Source organism: Mustela lutreola, chromosome X, assembly GCF_030435805.1.
Source record: "Mustela lutreola isolate mMusLut2 chromosome X, mMusLut2.pri, whole genome shotgun sequence".
In the NCBI taxonomy this organism is placed as follows: Eukaryota; Metazoa; Chordata; class Mammalia; order Carnivora; family Mustelidae; genus Mustela; species Mustela lutreola.
The window spans coordinates 128,903,907-128,924,804 of NC_081308.1; the positions used below are offsets into that span (position 1 = coordinate 128,903,907).

Sequence of the window (20,898 nt, forward strand, 5' to 3'; positions counted from 1 at the left end):
CCGGCCCTTCCGTTTTCAGTCCAAAACTGGGGACATTTTTTTAAATTGCTTTGAGATTTTAAAAATCTCAGCCTGAAATTTATTGGACTTTCTAGGGTGGCCACGGAATAGATAAAAGCAAATAGCTCATTTTCAAAAGGCAGCTGAAATGAGAAGCAGTACCTTGCATGTACACACACACACACACACACACACACACACACCACACCTACCTGCTTTTCAGCCTAGATGCAGCTTTGCCTAGGACTCTTTTTCTTGGATAAGCAGTAAGTGGCCGACTGAGGGTCTCCCCGTGCTTCCTGCCCCCTCCAGGCCCTGCTCCTTGGTCTCATTCGGTCTCTCTTTGGTCTCTCTTGGTCTCTTTCAGTCTCTTTCAGTCCCTCCCTTCTCCTGGCACTGTGCTGCCCACAGGACGGGCCCCACGGGGCCCTCCGTGGTCAGAAGCCCAGCGTGCTCTGCCTGCCCGCACGGCTCGGCAGCCGTTCCCTACAGAGCTCTTCTGCTTCTCACCCTCCCACGCCAGGGGAGCTGTTCTTTTGAATGGGACTCAAGACCCTGCAAGTACGCAAGCCACCTCTCCTTTCAAAGGTTTTTTGAACTACTGAGGAGCCACAAGAGGATGTTTGTAAAACACGTGAAGTGGGAGGTGGTCTGATACCCGGAGTGCCCTCCGGCTCCCGGGGTGTCATCTTGTGGCCTTGACTTTATCCGCTGTGGCGCTCTTCGGCCGGGCCTGCTCTGCCGAGTTCTTACCTGCTGGCTCGCAGTGCCTCATTTCCCGAAATGTCTTGTGCTTCTTGCTTCTGAACTCCTATTCCTCGGACCTTTGCGGGAATACTCAGAGGCCAGGACCGGAGGTGGTTTGACGTTTCCTTCCGCCGGGCATCTTAGGGCACTGCCGGCGTGGGGCAGTTACAAACTAGATTCCCTGTTTGATGTGCTCTTGACCATCCAAGTTTTCTGCAGAGCGGCTTTGTGGCTACAGATTGCCAGTGGGGGACAGCAGTGGAGACTTTTTTTTTTTCTCCCTCGATCAACACCCCTGATCTGGACAGGTGATTTCCTCGGAGGCCCAGGTGCTTACTTCCTGCTTGTCCTTCACGCGAGCTTGTGCACGCTTGGGAGGAGGCCAGCCTCTGCTGAAGGCGGTTTGCAGGCTGATGCCCGTCTTGGCATCTTGGGTGGCCCTGGGCCTCCAGCTCCTGTACTCCAAGAGGCTGTGAAGAATCTATTCTGTGAGCGCTCTGAGGTAAAGGCCAGCACTTTTCCCCCCTGTTTGTGGTTAGTATTTAGCTTCTGAGTATTTGTTCCTCGCTGGCTAGCTCAGTAGAGCATTTTTAAAAAGGTTCCTGTTTTATCCAGCATTTAAAGATGCTTCCAGCAGAAGGCTCAGGGCATCTATACCAGATGCCTCTCCCGGTCGTTTCTGAGACGGGAAGTGCCCGGCCCTCTACCTCTCTAGCTTCCTTGCAGGTTCCACTGCTTCCTTCTGCTGTCCAAGTGTGGGTCCTCGAGAAGTCGGTTCTACCCCCTCCTTCTTGCTCTGTACCATCTCCTCGTCAGTCGCTCTCCCTCTCCTGTCTTCCGGCATTGCCCGTCTGACCTGCCAGATCCAAAGCTTCTGTTTCCCTTTAACAATCTAGAACTTCAGCTGACACCAGAATGTTCCTTTAATATGATCTCTCCTCTTTCCCTTAAACCTGCTCTCTGTGCTCCCATTTTCTCATGGTATCTTCTCTTCCTCCAAAATCAAGGCCACCACTGGAAGATTTCCCTTTTCCTGAATGTTTACTGAACCCAGGGTTTTTGTCTCTTTTTTTCTCAAGTGGTAGAATAGTACTTGGGCTGGTTTTCCTGCTTCCTGTCTGTCTCCTACCCAGTCCCCCCTTGCATGTCCTCTCCCTGGGACTCGGCTCTCATTCCCCCACCTCCCGAGACATTGGCAGTTCCTCCCTCTCTGTTCGTGTAAATGCGTTTACTTTTGTGGCCTCACCTCTCAATTGTCCCCACTTTTTCCGACCCCCTCCTGCACTCTGGCCTTGTATTCGCTGAGTTTAGCTACCACTTACGCCTTTTTGTCATCATTGTTATTATCATGTCCAAGGTCATCTTACCCTTCCAGGCCCATCTCTCTAGAAGTAAGCTAGGCATTCTCTCTGGAGCCCCAAATGCTTTATCTGTGCTCTCCACTTTTCGTGACCAGTAGTTGTGCCCTGGTCACTGTCCTTTGGAGAATTTCTGACCTGTGAAAGACAGTGCCTGTGTCTTACTCATCTTTTTCTCTACTTAATACCTTGTACTGAGGTGGGTCCTCAGTAAATGTTTGTTGATAATATACTAAGGTCAGTAGAGTGATTGAATTAAGAACCAGCAGCAACCAAGTTATCAGTAAGAATATTCTGTTTAGAAAGGGCATTTATTCAACAAGCGCTACTTTATAATTTTAAAAATAGCTAATACGTGTCCATAATTGAAAACTTGGGACCTCTAGAAGGTAGTATTACGGACTCAATGTTTCTGTCCTCCCAGAATCCCGTGCCGAAGCCCAAGCCCCCCAGTGTGATGGTATTTGGAGGTGGGGCTTTGGAGAGGTGATTAGGCTTAGATGAGGTTATGGGGAGAGAGCCCCAGGATGGGATCACTGACCTGACAGGTAAAGGAAGGGGCGAGAGCTTGTGCTCTCCAGCACGTCACGTACAGCACGAAGGCCACCCTCTGTAAACCAGGAAGTGGGTCTCACCAGCACCCAGCCATGGTGACTCCTGGACCTTAGACTTTGCAGCCTCCAGAACTGTGAGAAGTAAATGTTCATTGTTTTAAGCCAGCCCGTCTGTGGTAACTTGTCACCCCGGCTCCACTAAGGCAGGTGTTTTGTGAGACTAGCCCGCTCCCAGCATCCTTCACCCGTCCCGTTCCCTCCTCACAGATGACCCGTGTTGCCCATCTGTTACTGTCCACCCAGTGGTACTTTAAGCCTGGTCATGTAACTTGTTAGTCGTATTGTCCCCCTCTGACCCTGGCGGGAGTAAGCTCTGTGTTCTTCCATACCTTGCTTTTACATTTACCAAAAGCTACTGCCGGATGAGTGGGCCGCTTCGCCCTCTTTATGACCTTTATGGATGGATACCGAGGTCATCTCCGGGCGACTGCCGCTACGTAAACTGTGGTGGGTAACCTTGCACATACATCATTTTGTACGTGCTCGTGTATGTCGTAGGATAAGTCCTTTGAAGCAGAGTGGCTGCTGTTACCACTGTCAGGAAAAGAAGATGTACTGGCTTCGCCCCCCACATGCAGTGCGTCAAGAGCGCCTGTTCCCCTCCAACTCCGTTCGTTTCCTGTGGCTGCGAGGACACGTGATCACAAACTTGGAGGCTTAGAAAAACACGAGTCTGTCATGTTACAGTTCTGGAGGTCAGAAGTCCAAAATGGGTCTCACTGGGCTAAAGTCAAGGGGTGTGGTGCTGTGTGTCTTCTGGGGATCTAGGGGAGAGTCCATTCCTTGTGTTTTCCAGCTTCTCGAGGCACCCACGTTCCTTCGCTCACAGCCTCTTCCTCCGTCAGAGCCGAAGCAGTGGTGGAGTCCTTCGAATTGCTAACTTTATTCCGTCGTCCCTCTCCTTCTCTGATTCCCACTCTTTGGACTCCCTCCACATCTCAGGACCCTTACGATGACATTGGCACTCTTGCGATGTCCGGGGTATTCTTCCTTTCTTAAATGAGTCAGGAGATTAGAAATCTTAATTCCATTGGCAGCGTAATTCCTCTTTGCCACGCACGGTGACGTAACATGGGTCACGGGGAGTAGGACTACATCTCTGGGGGACCGTTCTGCCCACTGCACCAATCCAGGTTACTTCCAGATTTTTTTATCTTCACTAATCTAATAGGTGAAAATGTGGATTCATAGTTTTATTTTGTATTTATCCTATTTGACTAGAATTAAATATTCTTTTTTTTTCTAGAGAGATCACAAGTAGGCAGAGAGGCAGGCAGAGAGAGGGGGGAAGCAGGCTCCCCGCTGAGCAAAGAGCCCGATGCGGGGCTCGATCCCAGGACCCTGAGATCACGACCTGAGCTGAAGGCAGAGGTTTAACCCACTGAGCCACCCAGGTGCCCCAGAATTAAATACTTTTTGGTTTGAGCTATTCGTATTTCTATTGATTGTCTGTAGCTTCTGCCTATATTTCCTTTGGGATTTTGGTCTTTTGCTTGTTAATTGTAGGAGTTCTTTATGTAATGGCCATACTCATATTACGAGTTGCAAATATTTTCCCCATATGTCTTCTGACTATGGTGGCTTTTGCTATAGGAATTTTAAAAAATCTTTGTATTTATCATTTTTTTTCCGATGGGGGTCCCTAAGACCACCCCAAGTTCAATGATTCATTCAGACAATTCAGAAGATTTAACATACAGTCATGCTCACGAGTGTGATTTATTATAGCAAAAAGGTATAGAGGAAAAGCAGCAAAGGGAAAAGGCACATGGGTAAAGTCTGGGGGGAAACCAGGCACAAACTTCCAGAGTTTTCTCCCAGTAGAGTCACACGGGAGACCCTTATTCCTACAGCAACAACTTGAGACAACACATGGGAAGTGTCACCAACCAGGAAAGTGCAGCGCCATCTGCCTAGCAGGTACCCGAATCACCGCATCTCAGGAGGAAAGCAGAGATTAAGCATAAAACATGCTTATACAGGGAGCCGGGGTGGCTCAGTTGGTTAGGCGACTGCCTTCAGCTCAGGTCATGATCCTGGAGTCCCGGGATCAAGTCCCGCATCAGGCTCCCAGTTCCAAGGGGAGTCCGCTTCTCCCTCTGACCTTCTCCCCTCTCATGCTCTCAGTCTCTCTCTCTCTCTCAAATAAATAAATAAAATAAAATAAAACACTTTTATACAGTTGAGGCACCATAAACCCTTCTTATCAGTTAAGGAGCTATGGGAACTCTCCCGAGAACCCAGCTTCCCAGGGGCCAGCCGAGGGCCAACCTCACGAGCGGACCTGTCTCAGGAGAGCAGCCGGGCCTGCTAGGTTGAACTCTTGTCTGCGGAGTTTCCTTTCATAGCTTCTGGGTTTTACATCACTGGTAGGGATGTCTTCCCTGCTCAGAGTTGTAGAATAATTCTCCCTAGGATATTCCTTTAAAACTTCAGTTTCTTTTTTAAAATGTAAATATTTCACTGATTTGGAATTTATTCAGGGCTCCCATGTACGATACCACCTTTATCACACACACTTCTTTGTGTTTGATTTTGGAACATTTCTTTTCTTGCATTAGTCACCCTTCAGGTACCAGTAACGTTCTTTTAACCACTGAGGCTTTAGAAAATGGAAGGTCTGCTAGGTCAGGCCCCTCCTCCGCCCTCCTCCGTTCCATCCTTTCCTCTCTGTGTTTGCTCTGCCGGCGCTTACACAATGCCTGCCGGCCTATGGCTAGGTGCGGGGAGCTGGGCTCATGCCCGCTTGTCGGGAGGACAGACAGACGCACGGACTGCAGACGCCTGTGCGCGGGATATCAGGGGAGGGGGAAGTAAGGGGCTTGGTGTCAAGGACAGCTTCCTGGAGGAGGTGAATCCTGGAAGACGAGCAGAATGACTGCTGTTAGCACTGTCGGGTAGAGGACTAGGAGAATTATTGAAGCCAACGGAGATGTAAATGGTCATTTATGTGTTAGCCGCTTTTGACCTAGGAGGCTTTTGTCACACTTTTGGATGAAATTACTTTTGATGCAGTTGCATGAAAGATGTTACTTTGAACTGAAAAATTTCCAAGTTTCACTACCTCCTATAGTTCTATCTCAAAATTTTGGGCTCCCCCCCCCCGCGCCAACTTTAATGAAAGCATTCTTTTTCCTTATACAAAGAGGTCTTGTTTCTTAAGTGTAACCCGAAAGATGAAAATGAGGTGATTTTACATTGCGACACCCTGAAATGGTAGATGGAATCTTTTAAAAAGGCAGGTGTCTTCAATTTCAGAAACGAAATTTTAAAAATGGCCACTTAAGTTCCTGTTCAGACACTGCAGAATTCCATCAGGAAAGGAGTGAGTGAACAGCCCCCTAGATGTTTAGTGCTGGGTGTTCAGAGAGTTTGCTTGTTTCCTAAAAAGGGTCTGCTTTTCCTCAAACTTGTGTCCATGCCTGGTGGCAGCATCATTTGAAAGCACCGTTAAATCTGCATAGCTTATCAGTTCATTCCCTTGGGTACTATGAAAATAGTTTTCTTCTGTAACTGCCTCCCTTTTGAATGGTATTTAATTTTTACACATCTGACTCTCCAACCTCCAGTTCTGAGACACAACCTGCCAAGTCTTTGGGGGAAGAGGCTGTCTGAGAGGGGCTTCATGAGATCTAGAAACTCTAATTCACGGACAGACAGCTCTCCCACCTTGAAGAAGAAAACTAAGCGAGTTGCTCAGTATTTATAGAGCCTATTAAATAGCAGTAAATCCAATCTAGGTGTTTTAAGTGAATTTGTGCATCTTCACATAGGGGCTGTTTTAAATAATGGCTAATTAAATGAAATCTAAAACCTGTTGTCCTTCAGGTTTTATCCCCCACCCCACAAGACAACAACAGTGATAAATGTATGAAAATTTAAATGACAAGTTACATTCTCTTTGTCAGAGCTGTTTTTATCCCTAGTGTGAAATCAGAGATTTTCATCTCAACTTTGTCCTTTAACATTTTTCAAATGTTACATTGTGCTATTTTTAATCCTGGAAAAAATGCACATGATTGCTTTTTTTTTTTTTCCTTAAGTCTCCATGCATGGTATCTCTTAACTAGTAGGAATCTGAATTGGTGAATTGCCCAAATACTAGTCTAGAGCCAAGTGAAGGCAGGCCTGCTCACTTGAGGCCAGGGTAGGCACGCAAGTGTCCTTTCATGGTTTGGATACAGTGCTCTAGCTGTGCAAGGTGTTCCTGATGGCTCAGGCTGAGTGAAGGGGGCATGGGACTTCCCTGTACATTTTTGTAACTTCTTGTGAATCTCTAAGTATTTCAAAATTACTTTCTTAAAAAAAAAAAATAGTGGAGCAGCCCCCCAGCTAGCCTGTGCACATAGAAGCCTTGGGCTGTAATCCTGAGTGTGGTCCTGTATCCTGTATGGCACGTGGCTCTTCAGGATCAGGGCACTGAACAGGGGCGACCACCCCCACCTCCCCCCACCCCTGGAAATTCTGGCTCCGTGGGGAGGGAGGGCAAGGTGGGGCCCAGGCACCCCTGGGCACCCGCCCCTGTTGCCCCAGCCTGACTCTGAGGTAGGGTGTGGCCAGCCCCGTGGAGGGCCTCCTGAAGCCCCCATGGGGCAGAACTGTTCTGGGCCCAGAGGCGGAACTGTCCCCCCCCACACACCCCTGCCCACGCACACACAGTTGCACTCCTGCTGCAGGGTCCCCAGGCCCTGAAGTTATGTCACTGCCAGGATGGATTCACTGTAACCCGGCTTACGCGCCCGGCTCCCTGCTCCATCCTCAGAAAGGAAAGTTTTCTTCATGGCACTTCTGGTTCCCTAAGAGAGGCTCTCAGGCGATCCAGGGATAGAGTTAGGAATCCCTGGAAATGGCAGCCCTCTGCTAAAGTCCGAAAAGACTCAAAGCCTTAAAGAAGAGAAAATCAATGACAGCTAAAAATCTCAAGGCATGTAACCCATTAACCTTAGGTTTTAACAGTGTTCGGACAGGAGCTTAAGACTTGTCACAAGTCACCACTTGTGGGGAATTTTGTACTCTGTAATAATGAGGTACAGGTGAAGGGTTTTGTTGCTTTGCTTTAATACTTAGTAAGTAGTTTTGGTAATAATCCACATATGTTATCCTGTTGAGAGCTTGTTTTAAAACTCTTGCTTCATTCTCTTACCTGAATCTTTAAGAGGAAAAAAAAATAGATAAAAATGAAAATAACCTGGGAAATCAGTCTGGGTACATCCAACTTTAGAAAACATCCGCATTGGTTCTTTTGGAAAGCTTGCCTCAGGGGAGCCAGATACCAACAACTTCATGTTTGAATTGTGTTTTTCTTTAAAAACTAACAAGTAATAGTTTTTTAAAAATATTTTTTCGACCTTAAGCTCCAATTCAGTATTTGATATGCTCCTGTGTTATTTCATGACCAGGACTATCTGGCTGTTGGTTGATTCATAAATTTTCCTGAAATATCTGAGCTCCAGGTCCGGCTCTTAGCTCTTAACCTGGGAGTTGTTTCCATCACAGAGTTCTCAGAGGCATGTTTCAGAGGTAAAGGATGTCAGTTCATTGACTCATCCTGTATATCTAGATGTCATTTAGAATGTGCAGTGTTATTCCAGAATGCTTTCTTGAGAAAGGCCGCCTGAGATGTTGCTACCACAAGGACACTGGACCCACTCTCCTATTAATGACAATTTTTTATATTACTTGTATTCAGAGTTGCCTAAAAGCAAACCTATTAAAGAAATTATAGGGGCGCCTGGGTGGCTCAGTGGGTTAAGCCTCTGCCTTCAGCTCAGGTCATGATCTCAGGGTCCTGGAATCGAGCTCCGCATTGGGCTGTCTGCTCGGCAGGGAGCCTGCTTCCCCGTCTCTCTCTGCCTGCCTCTCTCCCTGCTTGTGATCTCTGTCTGTCAAATAAATAAACAAAATCGTAAAAAAAAAGAAATTATAGAGATAATTTTGGTTTGGGCTACATAACTTTCATCTTCTGATAATGATTTTATGAACTTATATACCTCAGTAATTTTAATATAAGATACAAGAGAATATGTGAAGCAAGAAAGGAGTTGCTTTATTATTTGTAACTGAGAAACAGTTACATTGAAAATGCTGCTGGCAAGCCAAAGGGTCCTGATGGCATTAACACACATGACAATTTTTCTGGAGAGAAAGCTTTATCTGGCCTTCAAGTTAGTCATTTTATTCTGTTTTTAAAAGGCTGCCATATTCACTTGAGCTGCATGGGAAAGCGGCAAATAACTAAAAACAAACAAACAAAATAAACCAAAAAAAAAAAAAAAAACAACAACGTGGAAGTCAGGAACTCATTTCAAGAAAGCAGCATATGGGTCTTGTAAAGGGGGTAGGAGCCCTGTGTCTCAGACCACCGCCGTCTACACGTATGTGAGCAGCGCAGTGGCGGGCGGAGCTGATCATACGCTCTCCAGTGCCAGAGGTCGCCAGCAGAGCACGTTGATGCGTGCTACAGATTGTTTCCATCAAAAGTCCCTCCGCCTTTGCGTTAAACTTCAAGTAACAGGAATCATTCATATCCCGCAGTGGTAGGAATAATTAAGGACTGCCGGGGGTTCCGTGTCCGTGTGAAGCCTCGGCGGATTGCTTAGCTAGCTCAGTATCATGTGGTTGGTGTCCTGCCCGCCGTAGACTACACAGCGCTTGGGCCTACCACTGCCTGCCCTGAGACCTGCTGGGGGGGCCCCCGTGCTTCAGAGAGTTCAAGAAGACAGTCCGGAGAGCAGTCTCCTAGTCAGTTTTTACCTTAAACCTCTGGCTTTTTGAATACATAAAGCTGTTGCTGCCGAGCAAGGCTTTTCCAGAAATGCCGTGTAGTGTAGGGGAGGGGAGGCTGGCGTGCACAGTTGCAGGACGACAGCAGAGGAGAGTGGGTGGCGGGGAAGATAACCGAGAGGAAAAAGTGCCCAAACCCGGTGCTTCGCGAGAACGTGGTTGTACAGGGGCTGTATAGACTGGGCATTTTCTCTGGGCCAACGAGTATGTATGCTGCCTACTGTGGACCAGATACCATTCCGGTTACGGAGGATACAGGATGTGACCCAAGCAGGTGTCTCTCTTTATGGAGCCCATGGTCTAGGGCAGGGAACAGTGGGAGTCCAACAGTAAACAAACAAGGAAACGTGCAGTGTGTCAGATGGTCGTAGGTAATAGGGGAATAAGATGGGAAGGAGAAGAGGGGTGCTGTTCTGGGAGGGGTAGCATGGAGTCTCTCTGTAGGGTGTCAGAATAAGTCTCACTGACTAAGGTTACATTTGGGCAGAGATGTGAAAGAAATAAAAGGGAAAACCATGGGGGAAAAGGATTCCAGGCAGCGAGACAGCAGGTGGAAAGGCCCTGACGTTGGCATGTGCTGGGTGCTTTGGGGGAACAGCGAAACTGGAAGTCGGCGGGGCTGGAGCGGAGGGGGCGATGGGAGAGCAGAGGCCTGGTAGGGACTGTGGCCAGATGGCGAACAGCTGTGTGTAGGCCACTGGGCGGACTTCTGCCTTGACTCCAAGTGAGATGGAAAGCACAGGAAGATTGGGGCAGAGGAATGACTCGGGCTGACTTAGGTTGTGACACTGTTACTCTGACTTTAGAGGTTAAGAGGCAAAGTAGGGGACCAGTTAGGAGGTTATAGTGATGCAAGCAGAGATGGTTGAGGCTTAGAGCAGGGCGGTGGCAGTGAGCTGATGAGGATGGCACCGAGGTATTGGGCTCAACTAGAAGGATGGGGTTGCCATCGACCGAAGTGGGGAGGCTGTGAGAGGAGCAGGATGGGTTTGGCTTTGGACGTGTTAACTTCTGAGTCTTCCAGATGCCTCTGGAGGCAGGCTGGAGTTGTGGAGCGGTCCCTTGGACAGCCAGGTGTGCAGATCCAAGTCGGGGCTGGAGAGCCAGAAATACTTAGGATTCACTGGAATACAGATGGCATTTGAAGCTGTAAAATTCATCAATATCGCCTCCAGAGTGAGCACAGGGACACAGAGAGGGCCACGTCCTATCATTGCGTGGAGGTCAGGGCATCGATTCAGAACTCACTGAGAACAGTTAATTAAGAATTTTCCTAATGTTCTTTCCCTTTTAAAATAGATATAAACATGGTATTGTTCCCTTGTGAGACAGTCATCTGTTTAGTGATTATTCCTGAATTTCTTTTTTTTTTTTTTAAGTGGCTTTTACCTGATCAATTGCTAATGCTGTTCAAAATAGATAGGTATGTTTTGGTCTAGAAATCTGATGTTTGTGGAACATCATTTTTTAAAAAGAACAAATGAAAAGATGTTTGTAGCCATAGAAAATTGAGGTCTCAGAAGTAATGCTTACTCAAGCTAGAAGGTAGCCTTAAATCTGGTCTTCATTTCCCACTCTTACTCCTTTTTTTGAAAGTCTCGCTTTGGGTTGTGATTTCATGGTAGGCAAACCCAGAGGACATGGAATTAGGAGACTATCAATTCCGTCACGTGGAACTTGAAATTCTTTTTTTTTTCCTTTTGCCTTTTCTAGCCCATATTTGCATTTCTAAATGAAGAAAAGTTTAACGTGGATGGGTGGATGGTTTATAACCCAGTCGAAGAATACAGAAGGCAGGTAAGTTATGTAGCAAATCGCAGACATATGAAATGAATCAAATATTTGGAATTTAGAGGAGTCAAACTTCTATACCTTACTCTTTAGGAATTCGTGTCACTATATATTTACGTACCTGGGAGCTTGACTATCACTGACAGCTAGATTCAAATTATATTTATTCTGATTTGCAGATTGAAATGAATTAGAATGGTTTCCCTGTAATGATGTCTTTTCCAAGAAAGCTTTGATGGATGGATATTCAAATTGCTTTTGCTGCTCTCTTCTGTAAACCTCACCCACGTGCATGGTTGTTGTGCTGTAAGAAACACGGTGGTACAGTGCTGCTATTCAGGGACAAAAGTCTCTTGTGGCACTTTTGTGAAGAAGAGCCTGTGTGTTTTATGTCCAAAAGCCACAATTTGACCTCTGATTTAACCAAATCTGTAGGCTAGCTTGGAGTTATGTGATGGAGTTTTTCATAGTTCTCATCCTACACAGCTCTTAAAATAATTGGGAACTTTTGTCGGGTGAGCTTTGAGAATCAGATCAAGCCTGATTGCCTTATGTGAAAAGGCAGTGAAGGTAAAGTAAAATCTTAGAACCCTAGACTTGAGAAGAACCTTCTGGCCACCACCTCCACTACCAAGGACCTGTGTTGATTTTCTCTTCTCTCTCTCTCTCTTTTTTTTTTTTTTTTTTTTTTTTTTTTTTTTTTTTTTAAGTCTTGACCAGTGGTGTGCATATTTGTAAGCAGATTCGATGCTCAGGAATGTGGGTGCAGGAGTTTAAATCCCATGTATGAGGTAGTATGTCCTATGCTTCCGGAAGTCAGCTTTAGAGCGTTGAGTTTCCGAAGGCTATCTATACCTCTCGTTTTTTAATGACCTCTGTTCTGGGTCAGTTATTGAGGCAGAAGAAAGACCATTAAAACATTTTGCATGTTTTGGAGACCTCTGTAGCATCATGTATTTAAATATCTGTATCTTAGTTTTGGAGTGTTACTGACATATTAAGACTTATTTTTTAGATCAGTGTTCCTAGCTTGATACAAGACAGTTCCTGTTTAAGATTGCATGCATGTATAAACTGTTGAAAGGTATCTTGTTTTAGACTGCCATTATATTTCATCTTTTCTTCCTATAACTTTCTCATGGGACTTATAACTCTCTAATTGGACTCAGCATCAGACTCACCTGTTTGGTCCGTGGTCTATAGGACCAGACCTAAGGAAAAGGTACAATGTCTGTCCCCAAAGCAAGCACCCACATAGCTCACCTTTGTTTGTGTATTTGTGTATTTGTGAGTATGGGGAGAGAATATTCCACCACCTCTGGATCTTGTCCATACTAGATACGGTTTTGTGGGTGAATGACAGGACGGGAGGTGTACGCCTTGTCTCCCTGTCGCCTTAGCAGTGTGCTTAGAATGCAGATGACTGTATTTCTCACACAGCCCTATAGGGCAATCACCAATCCCAAACCACTTGATTGAAAAAACTTTTAGGAGGTGGCGAAATGAGCCTCCCCAGAGGGGTTTTCCTCTATTTCCCCTCTGTGACTTTCTTCATAAACTTAGCTTCTTTCTACTTTGGAGCAGACTGAAGCATTCACTCTGTTTTGAGCAGGGAGAGGGAGTTGCCCAATCTCTTTTCTATCCTCAGTTAGACACAGGTTGAAATTACATGATGCACTTTTCTTTGGGGTGGGGGTGGGGTATACAGGTGGGGGATGAACTTGGGTTTATCTTTATTGTACAAGTAGTAAGAGATAGCTTGACATGAAATAAAGGAAGATCTCAAATTCAAGAGAATCTGTATTCATCAATGATATTCTAGAATTGTGGGAACCACCAGTGTTTTGTTTTGTGTTCTTATGTTGTCTGGATTATGGATTTGGCTCCCTTTAGTATAAATCGGTAGACGGTCACTACCCTGTGGTCAAAGAAGCATGTGCAGATTCTGCTAGAAAGAAGAAAGGAGACCCAAGGCCAAATCCAGGTACAAAGTCATGGAGTACTGACTTAGACTTCCTTTTTTCCTACAGGGCTTGCCCAATCACCACTGGAGAATAAGTTTTATCAATAAGTGCTATGAACTCTGTGACACTTACCCTGCTCTCTTGGTGGTTCCATATCGTGCCTCAGATGACGATCTCAGGAGAGTTGCAACTTTTAGATCCAGAAATCGGATTCCAGTGAGTACTACAGTTAATGTTTTCGTCAGAGATTGCCTTTTAGCCCATAAAAATAGTCAGGTCAGAGAAACACTCTTGGAATTGCAGGCCACAGTGTGCCTTCTGAGTGCAAAGTGCTACGCCTGCTGGGAAAAGAACTAAGACAGCACCCATCTTCCAGAGCTCACAATCAAGGTCAGAGAATGAGTGCAAACTAATTCTTATTTGAGAGAGGGTCTAAGTAATGCATAAGTCAACCAAGTGCTAGCTGGAAGGAAAGAGGGAAAGAGGAGGGTTTCTGGTTTTCACCTTTGTAATACTGTACGTGACGTGTGATGGGCTTTCCATGAGCGTCGGCTCAATCATACTGGAAATGACATAGAGCACATGGCAGCTTTAGTAGGTCTAGCTTATCCTCATCACATTTGCAAGCTCTCTGAATGCAGTTAGCAAACTGGAGCCAAGTGCAGATTATTCCAGACAGTATACTTACGGTATCATTGGACCTAGTTCACAAAGTTCTCTTTGGCTCTTAAATATTTATGTATGAGTCATACTGTCTACTTTGTGTGCATAAATTTTATTGACTAAAAATTTAGAGAATTTTTTCCCCTCTTAATTTTTAGGACATGTCATAATAAGTACATTGTTTTGTTTTAGTTTTCTAAATAACAGATTTTGGAAAAACAAGGATTGAAGAAATGAAGATTTAATGTCACCTTGCCTTTAACTCCAAGTCTAGACATTTTTTGTCCTTAAAAGGACATTCATGTGAAACTTTTGTAGAATGTCAACATAATAGGAATCACAACTTTTAAAATGCACTCGCTCCTCTGATTATGAGTGTCTGTTCATATGTTAATGATCTCTTGGTGGTTCCATACTTGAACATATGTTCTTTAGCTCGTTTTGCTAGAGTACTGTGCCAACGAGGCTAGAGTTACAAGTTTACTTACTCCTCTTCTGCTCTGTTGTGACATACTTTTCTGTGCCCACTGTCTCATCCACAGGAGAACTAAGCTAGGGTAGTATGGATGGATTTTGTTTTACCTTCATTCAGTTGAACATGTACCATGTCAAGTGTGTGTGTGTGTGCATGCGTATGTGTGTTTGTGTGTGTGTGTGTGTGAGAGAGAGAGAGAGAGAGCAAGAGAGAGAATTTCATGGGATTTAGGGCAGGAGAAGAGATGAAACAACTGGGCCCAGTCTGCTGTGCTCAGCTACCATCTGGACCTACTAGTCTCTGCTACCCTGAGTGAGCGAGAGTCTACTGTGGAGCCAGTAGAATGCTTAGCTTTTTACTTATTTAGCCATTTTATTGGTCCTTATTACTTCATAACAGCCACCAATCTACCTGTATTTTTCCTAATAAAATGAAGGCTAAGCTCTCCATCGTGTCTGTATCTTTATAGATTACCATGCTTAAGAATATTTAATAATAGATGATATCCTCTTTCTGATACACCTTCTGACCACCTGACTTTCAACTGTACACCAGAAAATGTATTTGCTTTTAATGTGAAATCATTAATATTTGATATTCAGTTCTTTTTTAAAAGCCCATATAAAAACACAAAAAGAGTTGATGAGAAAGCACTCTTGTTATTGTGTGTATAAATAGGACAAGAACGATTATAAGATATTGTTGAATGACAAAATGATCTGCATGAATCAGTATTTCCATGAATGCATACATCTGCTCTCATATGCATTCCTGTGTTCTCTAAGAACTCAGTTACTCAGTTACTTTGTCTTAAAGTTACAGGAGTCCTTGACATATAAGTAACATAATTATTTTAGACATTTTACAAAATGCCGATAAGCAAAAAGGAGTCTGCCACCTAGTGAGAACCACAGTTAACATTTTGCTCTATGTCCTTCCAAACTTCCTTCCATGGAAACATATTTTTATTTGAAAAAAAAAAAAAGAAATTATTCTGTATGCCAGGGTGTAGGTGTGCCGTAATGTATTCTATCCATTTTCTGTTGTGAGACATCTGGGTTCCCTTTAATCTTTTATTATTATCCACAGTGCTGCGATCAACACCTTTTTGGTGGCGCAATATGTGTGCACATCCTTAATTATCTTTGGCTTCTAGATCCTAACCTCAATCAGAACAGCCTAAGACAGTACCCTATACTTTGAAAGCAGTCACGGTAGTTGGTGTTGTGAAGTGACCATTCTTTATAGCTCTGAGCCAAACAGCAAGCATCCTTTTTAAGAAGGTTGTGGAGATCCCAAAAGAAAAGAAAAGAAAAGAAAAGAAAGAAGCAAACCAGCTTACAAAAGTATTGTCTGTTAATGGCGTGGTGACTGCAGCCTTAAATTCCCAGGCCGGGAGAAGAGGGGCGGAGGGAGGGAAGCCACTGGTGGTGGCACACGGCAGTTTCTTGCCTAGGACCTGATTTAAATTTAAAAGTTGCTGCGGTGTTTATGAAATTAAAAAAAAAAAGTGGTCTTGCACCACATCAACGTCTTATACAGCTTAAACTTACACAGTGTTGTAGATCACTTATATCTCAGTAAACCTGAAAAATTAAAATACATTCATACTTGCCTAAAAGGATCTCCTGTCTCTTATCTGTCTCAAAGCAAGGGCCATAGGAGGCAAGCTGGGCCAGTGTCACCTCCACGTTGCTGGTTAGAAAATGGAGGTCCCGGGGAGCCAGTGCTTATCCCGAGGCTTCCCAGTTCTGAGCCTTTGGACTCTCAGGGGCCACAGTGGTGTTTTTACTGGTCTCTGGCATGGCACAAAGACTCCTTCACGCTGTGGTAATGATCTTTTCTCAGTAGCCTGTTTTCACTGTCATGCCTTCGTGGAGGGGGTGACTTTGGAGATGACAGTGTGTTTGGCCTTGTAGTAACGGAGTTCTTTGGTTCTTGTGTCTGCTTTTCACGGTTTTCTGTATCTGACTTCACAGGCCACCTGGCCTGTCCCTCGAACGTACGTTACATGTTTTCTTCCGTCATCCCCCCAGCAGGGCCATGGAGTCACGTTCACCCCCACATCTGATGAAGCAGGAGAGGGGAGCGGCAGAGGCTGTGAGCTCTGTGCCCAGGTTACAGCGATGGCAGAGGTGTGCCTCGCCCTGAGTCCACACTGTGGCTCCCTTTTTGTTTTTTTAACAGCTTTGAGATCTAATTCACTTACCAAACAATTCACCCACTTAAAGTGGACAGTTCTATAGCTCTTATTGTATTACTTGTTAGCTCCCTCTACAGGTGTTGTTTCTCCTGCACCGCGAGCTTCGAAACCAGGTAGCCCCTGTGCTAGGCTTGTGTGCAAAGTACGGCTCCCTAAGCTTCATTGTGGGAACTCTGGCAGCCCTGTGGTCATCCTGAAAGCTTTTTTTTTCTCTTTTCCTAGAATTGAGACTGTTGGGTAGATGACCTGTAGAAGTGAGTTGGTATTATATAAAGATATTGTACCAGGGTGATTTCCTTGTTTCTGTCAGAGAAATCCAGGGCAGGCTACAGAACTGAAGTAGTATCAGAAGCTTTTTATTCCCTTGAAGTGATAGAACTCTGTGAGATGTGCTAATTAAGAAAAGACTGGTTAATGAAATTGGTTATTCTAGTTGTCTCTGAACAGTCCTCATTAAACGTGTGTTGCTAGGCACACACCGTGCAATCACAGGTAAACAAGTTTCTGTTTTGGCCAAATCGGACTCACAGCATCATGATGGTTAGTGCTTTATTTTTTTTATATTTCTAATAGTTTTGAGATTGGCCATTTTCTTGATAGCTTAAAATTTCTGAACCCACCATAGGTGCTGTCATGGATTCATCCAGAAAACAAGACCGTCATCGTGCGTTGCAGTCAGCCCCTCGTTGGTATGAGTGGTAAACGGAATAAAGACGATGAGAAGTATCTCGATGTTATCAGGGAGACTAACAGACAAATTTCTAAACTCACAATCTATGATGCAAGACCCAACGTAAATGCAGTGGCCAACAAGGTGAGTATATTCAGTGACACGCTAGATGCGTCACTTTTCTGGCATTTTCAATTATTCATAGCACAAGACAAGAACCTGAAAGCTAAACAAGTCATCACGCAGCTTGGAGAGATGCAGCAGCTTCCTAAATGGAAGGGTGTGTGAGCGGCTCTGCTCACTGTTACTTGCACGTGGATCGTGCATCTTACCCACTCGCGCCTGCCGAGTTCCCTCCGCTCCCTGGGGTCCCTTGGCCCAGCTCTGCGCTAATTGCAGTTGATTTTTGTTTCAGTAGTGGAAATGATTTTGAAATTGTAGGTAAAGCAATCAAAGTAAATTGGGAAGTAGAATTAAAACATTTAGGAAATTGAGTCTAAAGATGAATATCTTGCATTCTTTGTAATGTTAGATGTTTCTGACCCATCCCTTCTATATAATTCAGAGTTGAATATGTTTATAAAAAGCAGTATTTCTATGTACACATTTAGGCTGAAATAAATATGATGTAAAATTGTAATGAGGTATTTGGAAAGATTTTTTTTTTAAGATTTTATTTATTTATTTGACACACAGAGAGAGAGATCACAAGTAGGCAGAGAGGCAGGCAGAGAGAGAGGAGGAAGCAGGCTCCCTGCTGAGCAGAGCGCCCGATGTGGGGCTCAATCTCAGGACCCTGAGACCATGACCTAAGCCAAAGGCAGAGGCTTAACCCACTGAGCCACCAGGTGCCCCTAGAAAGATTATTTTAAAATATGAAAATATATAAAGTGATTACCTTCATCTATTAACTTTAAAGCTTATTGTAATAGTAGAATCTAGCCCCCCACCCCGCCCAGCTTCACAGCAGCAGAATTCTTGAATGCCTCTTAAACACTCAGGAAATATGCCTGTGTTACTAGTGCTCTTAGGAATGAAGGGAAGGAAAAAATGAAGGGAAAAAACCCAGGCTTTAAAGATGTCTGTGGCGTTCTGGAAAAACCCAAGCTCTCGTTCCCTCCTCCCCCGCTGTGTCTCTCCCCTAGTCATCTATATCCATAGCAACAGGCCCTTGAACCTCTGTGTCGCCGTACTCGATAATCAGGGTTGTTCCTTTTTGTTGAAGAGAAGGAAACTGAAAAGACTTCAAAACTAGCCAGAGATGGAGAATTTGAACTTTGGAAACTCAATCTATGCTTGGCTAATTGATTTTTACCCTTCTGACTTCTGCTCTCTTTGGACCTGATTGTTCCTCCCTCGTGGATATTTAGAAATTTACACCCCCCCCATGTAATAAGCAATATTACACCATTATAAAGTAAGCAAAACCCAGGCATTGACAAGCGCCTGCACCAGGCTGCTTCAGTTTTGCCGCAGCTGACCGTGATGAATCAAAGTAGAGCGGCAGTAACGTCCTTCGCTTCGGCAAGGAGCGATCAGTACATTTTGCCTTTCATCTGTCTGCATGTTATCTTCAGTTATTTACGAAAGAAACTCCAGCGTTGGGAATCTCTTGAAAATCGCTCTAACTCTTTAAAAACCATAAGGGTAGAGAAGCAGGTCATCCAAGCGAGGGTGACTTATCATTGCATTAGTGGCTCGCAGCTCTGGCAAAACTCAGGCTCGCTCTCTGCTCCCAAGCCGGGCACCTGCCGTTTCCGGGAGTGACTGCTGGGCGGGTAGGAGCACCTCTGTGGGCCTCTGACCAGAGCCTCGAGGTGTTATGTGCCCTGACGCATGGGTAGGAGAGGGAAATAGGGCTCATCTGTCTAGGTATTCATTAGCTAATAACTTTTTTAAAAACAACAAGGTTGAATGTGTGTTTTCTACTTATATTGATGCTGTTTGTCATAAGCTTTAGACACGTATTTCTAAATAAAACCTATTTTCTTACCTAGAGACCAGGAAGACCAACACCTTTGGCTTGTACGGAGGACTTTAGGTTTGAAATTCAAGTGGTTGCCTTCCTTTCATTGCATAGGAAACTTGTGTGACTAACCCTGGGAAAATTAAAAAAAAAAAAAAAAAACACAAAACATGGGATGCATTGGCCCTTCTGTTCTGAGTTACAAGTTAGATATTCTTTGTATTGTTGTAAATAAAAACAAAAGAGGCAAGATGTAGCAACGGCACATTTGTCCAATGCCTCCCCCTTCCATTTCAGCTTGGAGAACTTTGCTTTCTTGGCAAGTCTCTGAATTATTTAACTTTTCCTTAAAGGGCCAGAGGCCACATGTTCCATGGCATTTTAAAACGTGAAGCAGAGTGTAGCCAGGTTCCTCCCATTCCGTTTCTTTTGCTTTATATGGAGAATGGGTGTCTCTGCCGTGCTGGAAAGTGGTGCCGCGCTCTGTCCCTGGTGTCCGCGGGGCGGACAGATGGTCACGGCGCACTAGAAGAGGTGTGGGCCTTGAACTCAGACACGTGGCGTCCTACTGATTACCGTGTGACTTTGGGGATAGTTAAATAGCATCTCTCATCTGTGACAAAATGGGGATAGTACTCTCTCTCTGGTGGCATGGCCATAAGCGGGGGGCAGGGGCTCACTGAATGGTGGCTGGGGTCCACTGTGGTGGAGTGTGACTCCTTTTAAACCTGTTCAGCCTGCCCAGTCTCCGAGGCTCCAAGAGGTTGAGTGCCTCCCCTCAGTCTCGGAGCAAGTGGGGCTGAGCTGAGGGCTGTTAGAGTCAGCGCCGTGCCTGCCCTCTCCCGCTGCCTGAGAGTACCGCCACGGAACCCATCAAGGAAAGGGACCCTTGACAACCGCTCTTGCCTTTCCAGGCCCAGAAGAGCTAGTAATTATGGAACATTTGAAGTGATTTTTTTTTCCTTGCAAATACAGATCCCCAGCAAACTGCCAGCCTGCTGGGTGGTTTTTCTGTTGTTGTCCCCCCCCCACCCAAGCTCAGTGTGTGACTGATGTCGTTGAGGCTTGGTGTTGGATGGAAAGTCAGGTCCCGTCGATCGCCGCGTGCAAGCTGGAAGGTGGAGATTTGGAGGACCAAGAACTTGAAATATTCATGTAAGTTCTCTGATGAACTAGAAAACCCAGCTGACTATTTGTATGTTTTGCTGTTTCTCAGGCAACAGGAGGAGGATATGAAAGTGATGACGCATACCATAACACCGAACTTTTCTTCTTAGACATCCATAACATTCATGTCATGCGGGAATCTTTAAAAAAAGTCAAAGACATTGTCTATCCTAATGTGGAAGAATCTCACTGGCTGTCCAGTTTGGAGTCTACTCACTGGTTAGAACACATCAAGGCAAGTATCTTTTTTTTTGTATATTTTTTTTCAAGTATATTTTTTTTTGAAAAAAAGATGTCCATACCTAAATAAGAAAGTCATTGTTCAGTGGAACAGGGATCTGTTTCAGTACCTTCCATTCTAAAATTGAGCGGTGAGAGCTGAAATAGTTGTCGTATAAGGTTCTTACATTTGATAGTTCCGTACCTCTTCAGAGTGTGCTTACCTTTAAGTTAAAGATTTCACAGCATCTCACTCCAGAACAGTTTCACAGTCTGTG

At 44.9% G+C, this 20,898-nt stretch overlaps 1 protein-coding gene across 8 annotated transcripts in view; it reads left to right on the forward strand.

The window, feature by feature from the left end:
* MTM1 (myotubularin 1) overlaps positions 1-20,898 on the forward strand; it is a 106,539-nt gene that overhangs the window by 67,366 nt on the left and 18,275 nt on the right. For all 8 annotated transcript variants that reach the window (XM_059156455.1, XM_059156456.1, XM_059156457.1 and 5 more), the window contains 4 exons: positions 11,216-11,299; positions 13,324-13,473; positions 17,224-17,412; positions 20,451-20,636. In XM_059156455.1, the coding sequence (XP_059012438.1) occupies positions 11,216-11,299; positions 13,324-13,473; positions 17,224-17,412; positions 20,451-20,636 (609 nt within the window). The remainder of the gene's footprint in view (positions 1-11,215; positions 11,300-13,323; positions 13,474-17,223; positions 17,413-20,450; positions 20,637-20,898) is intronic.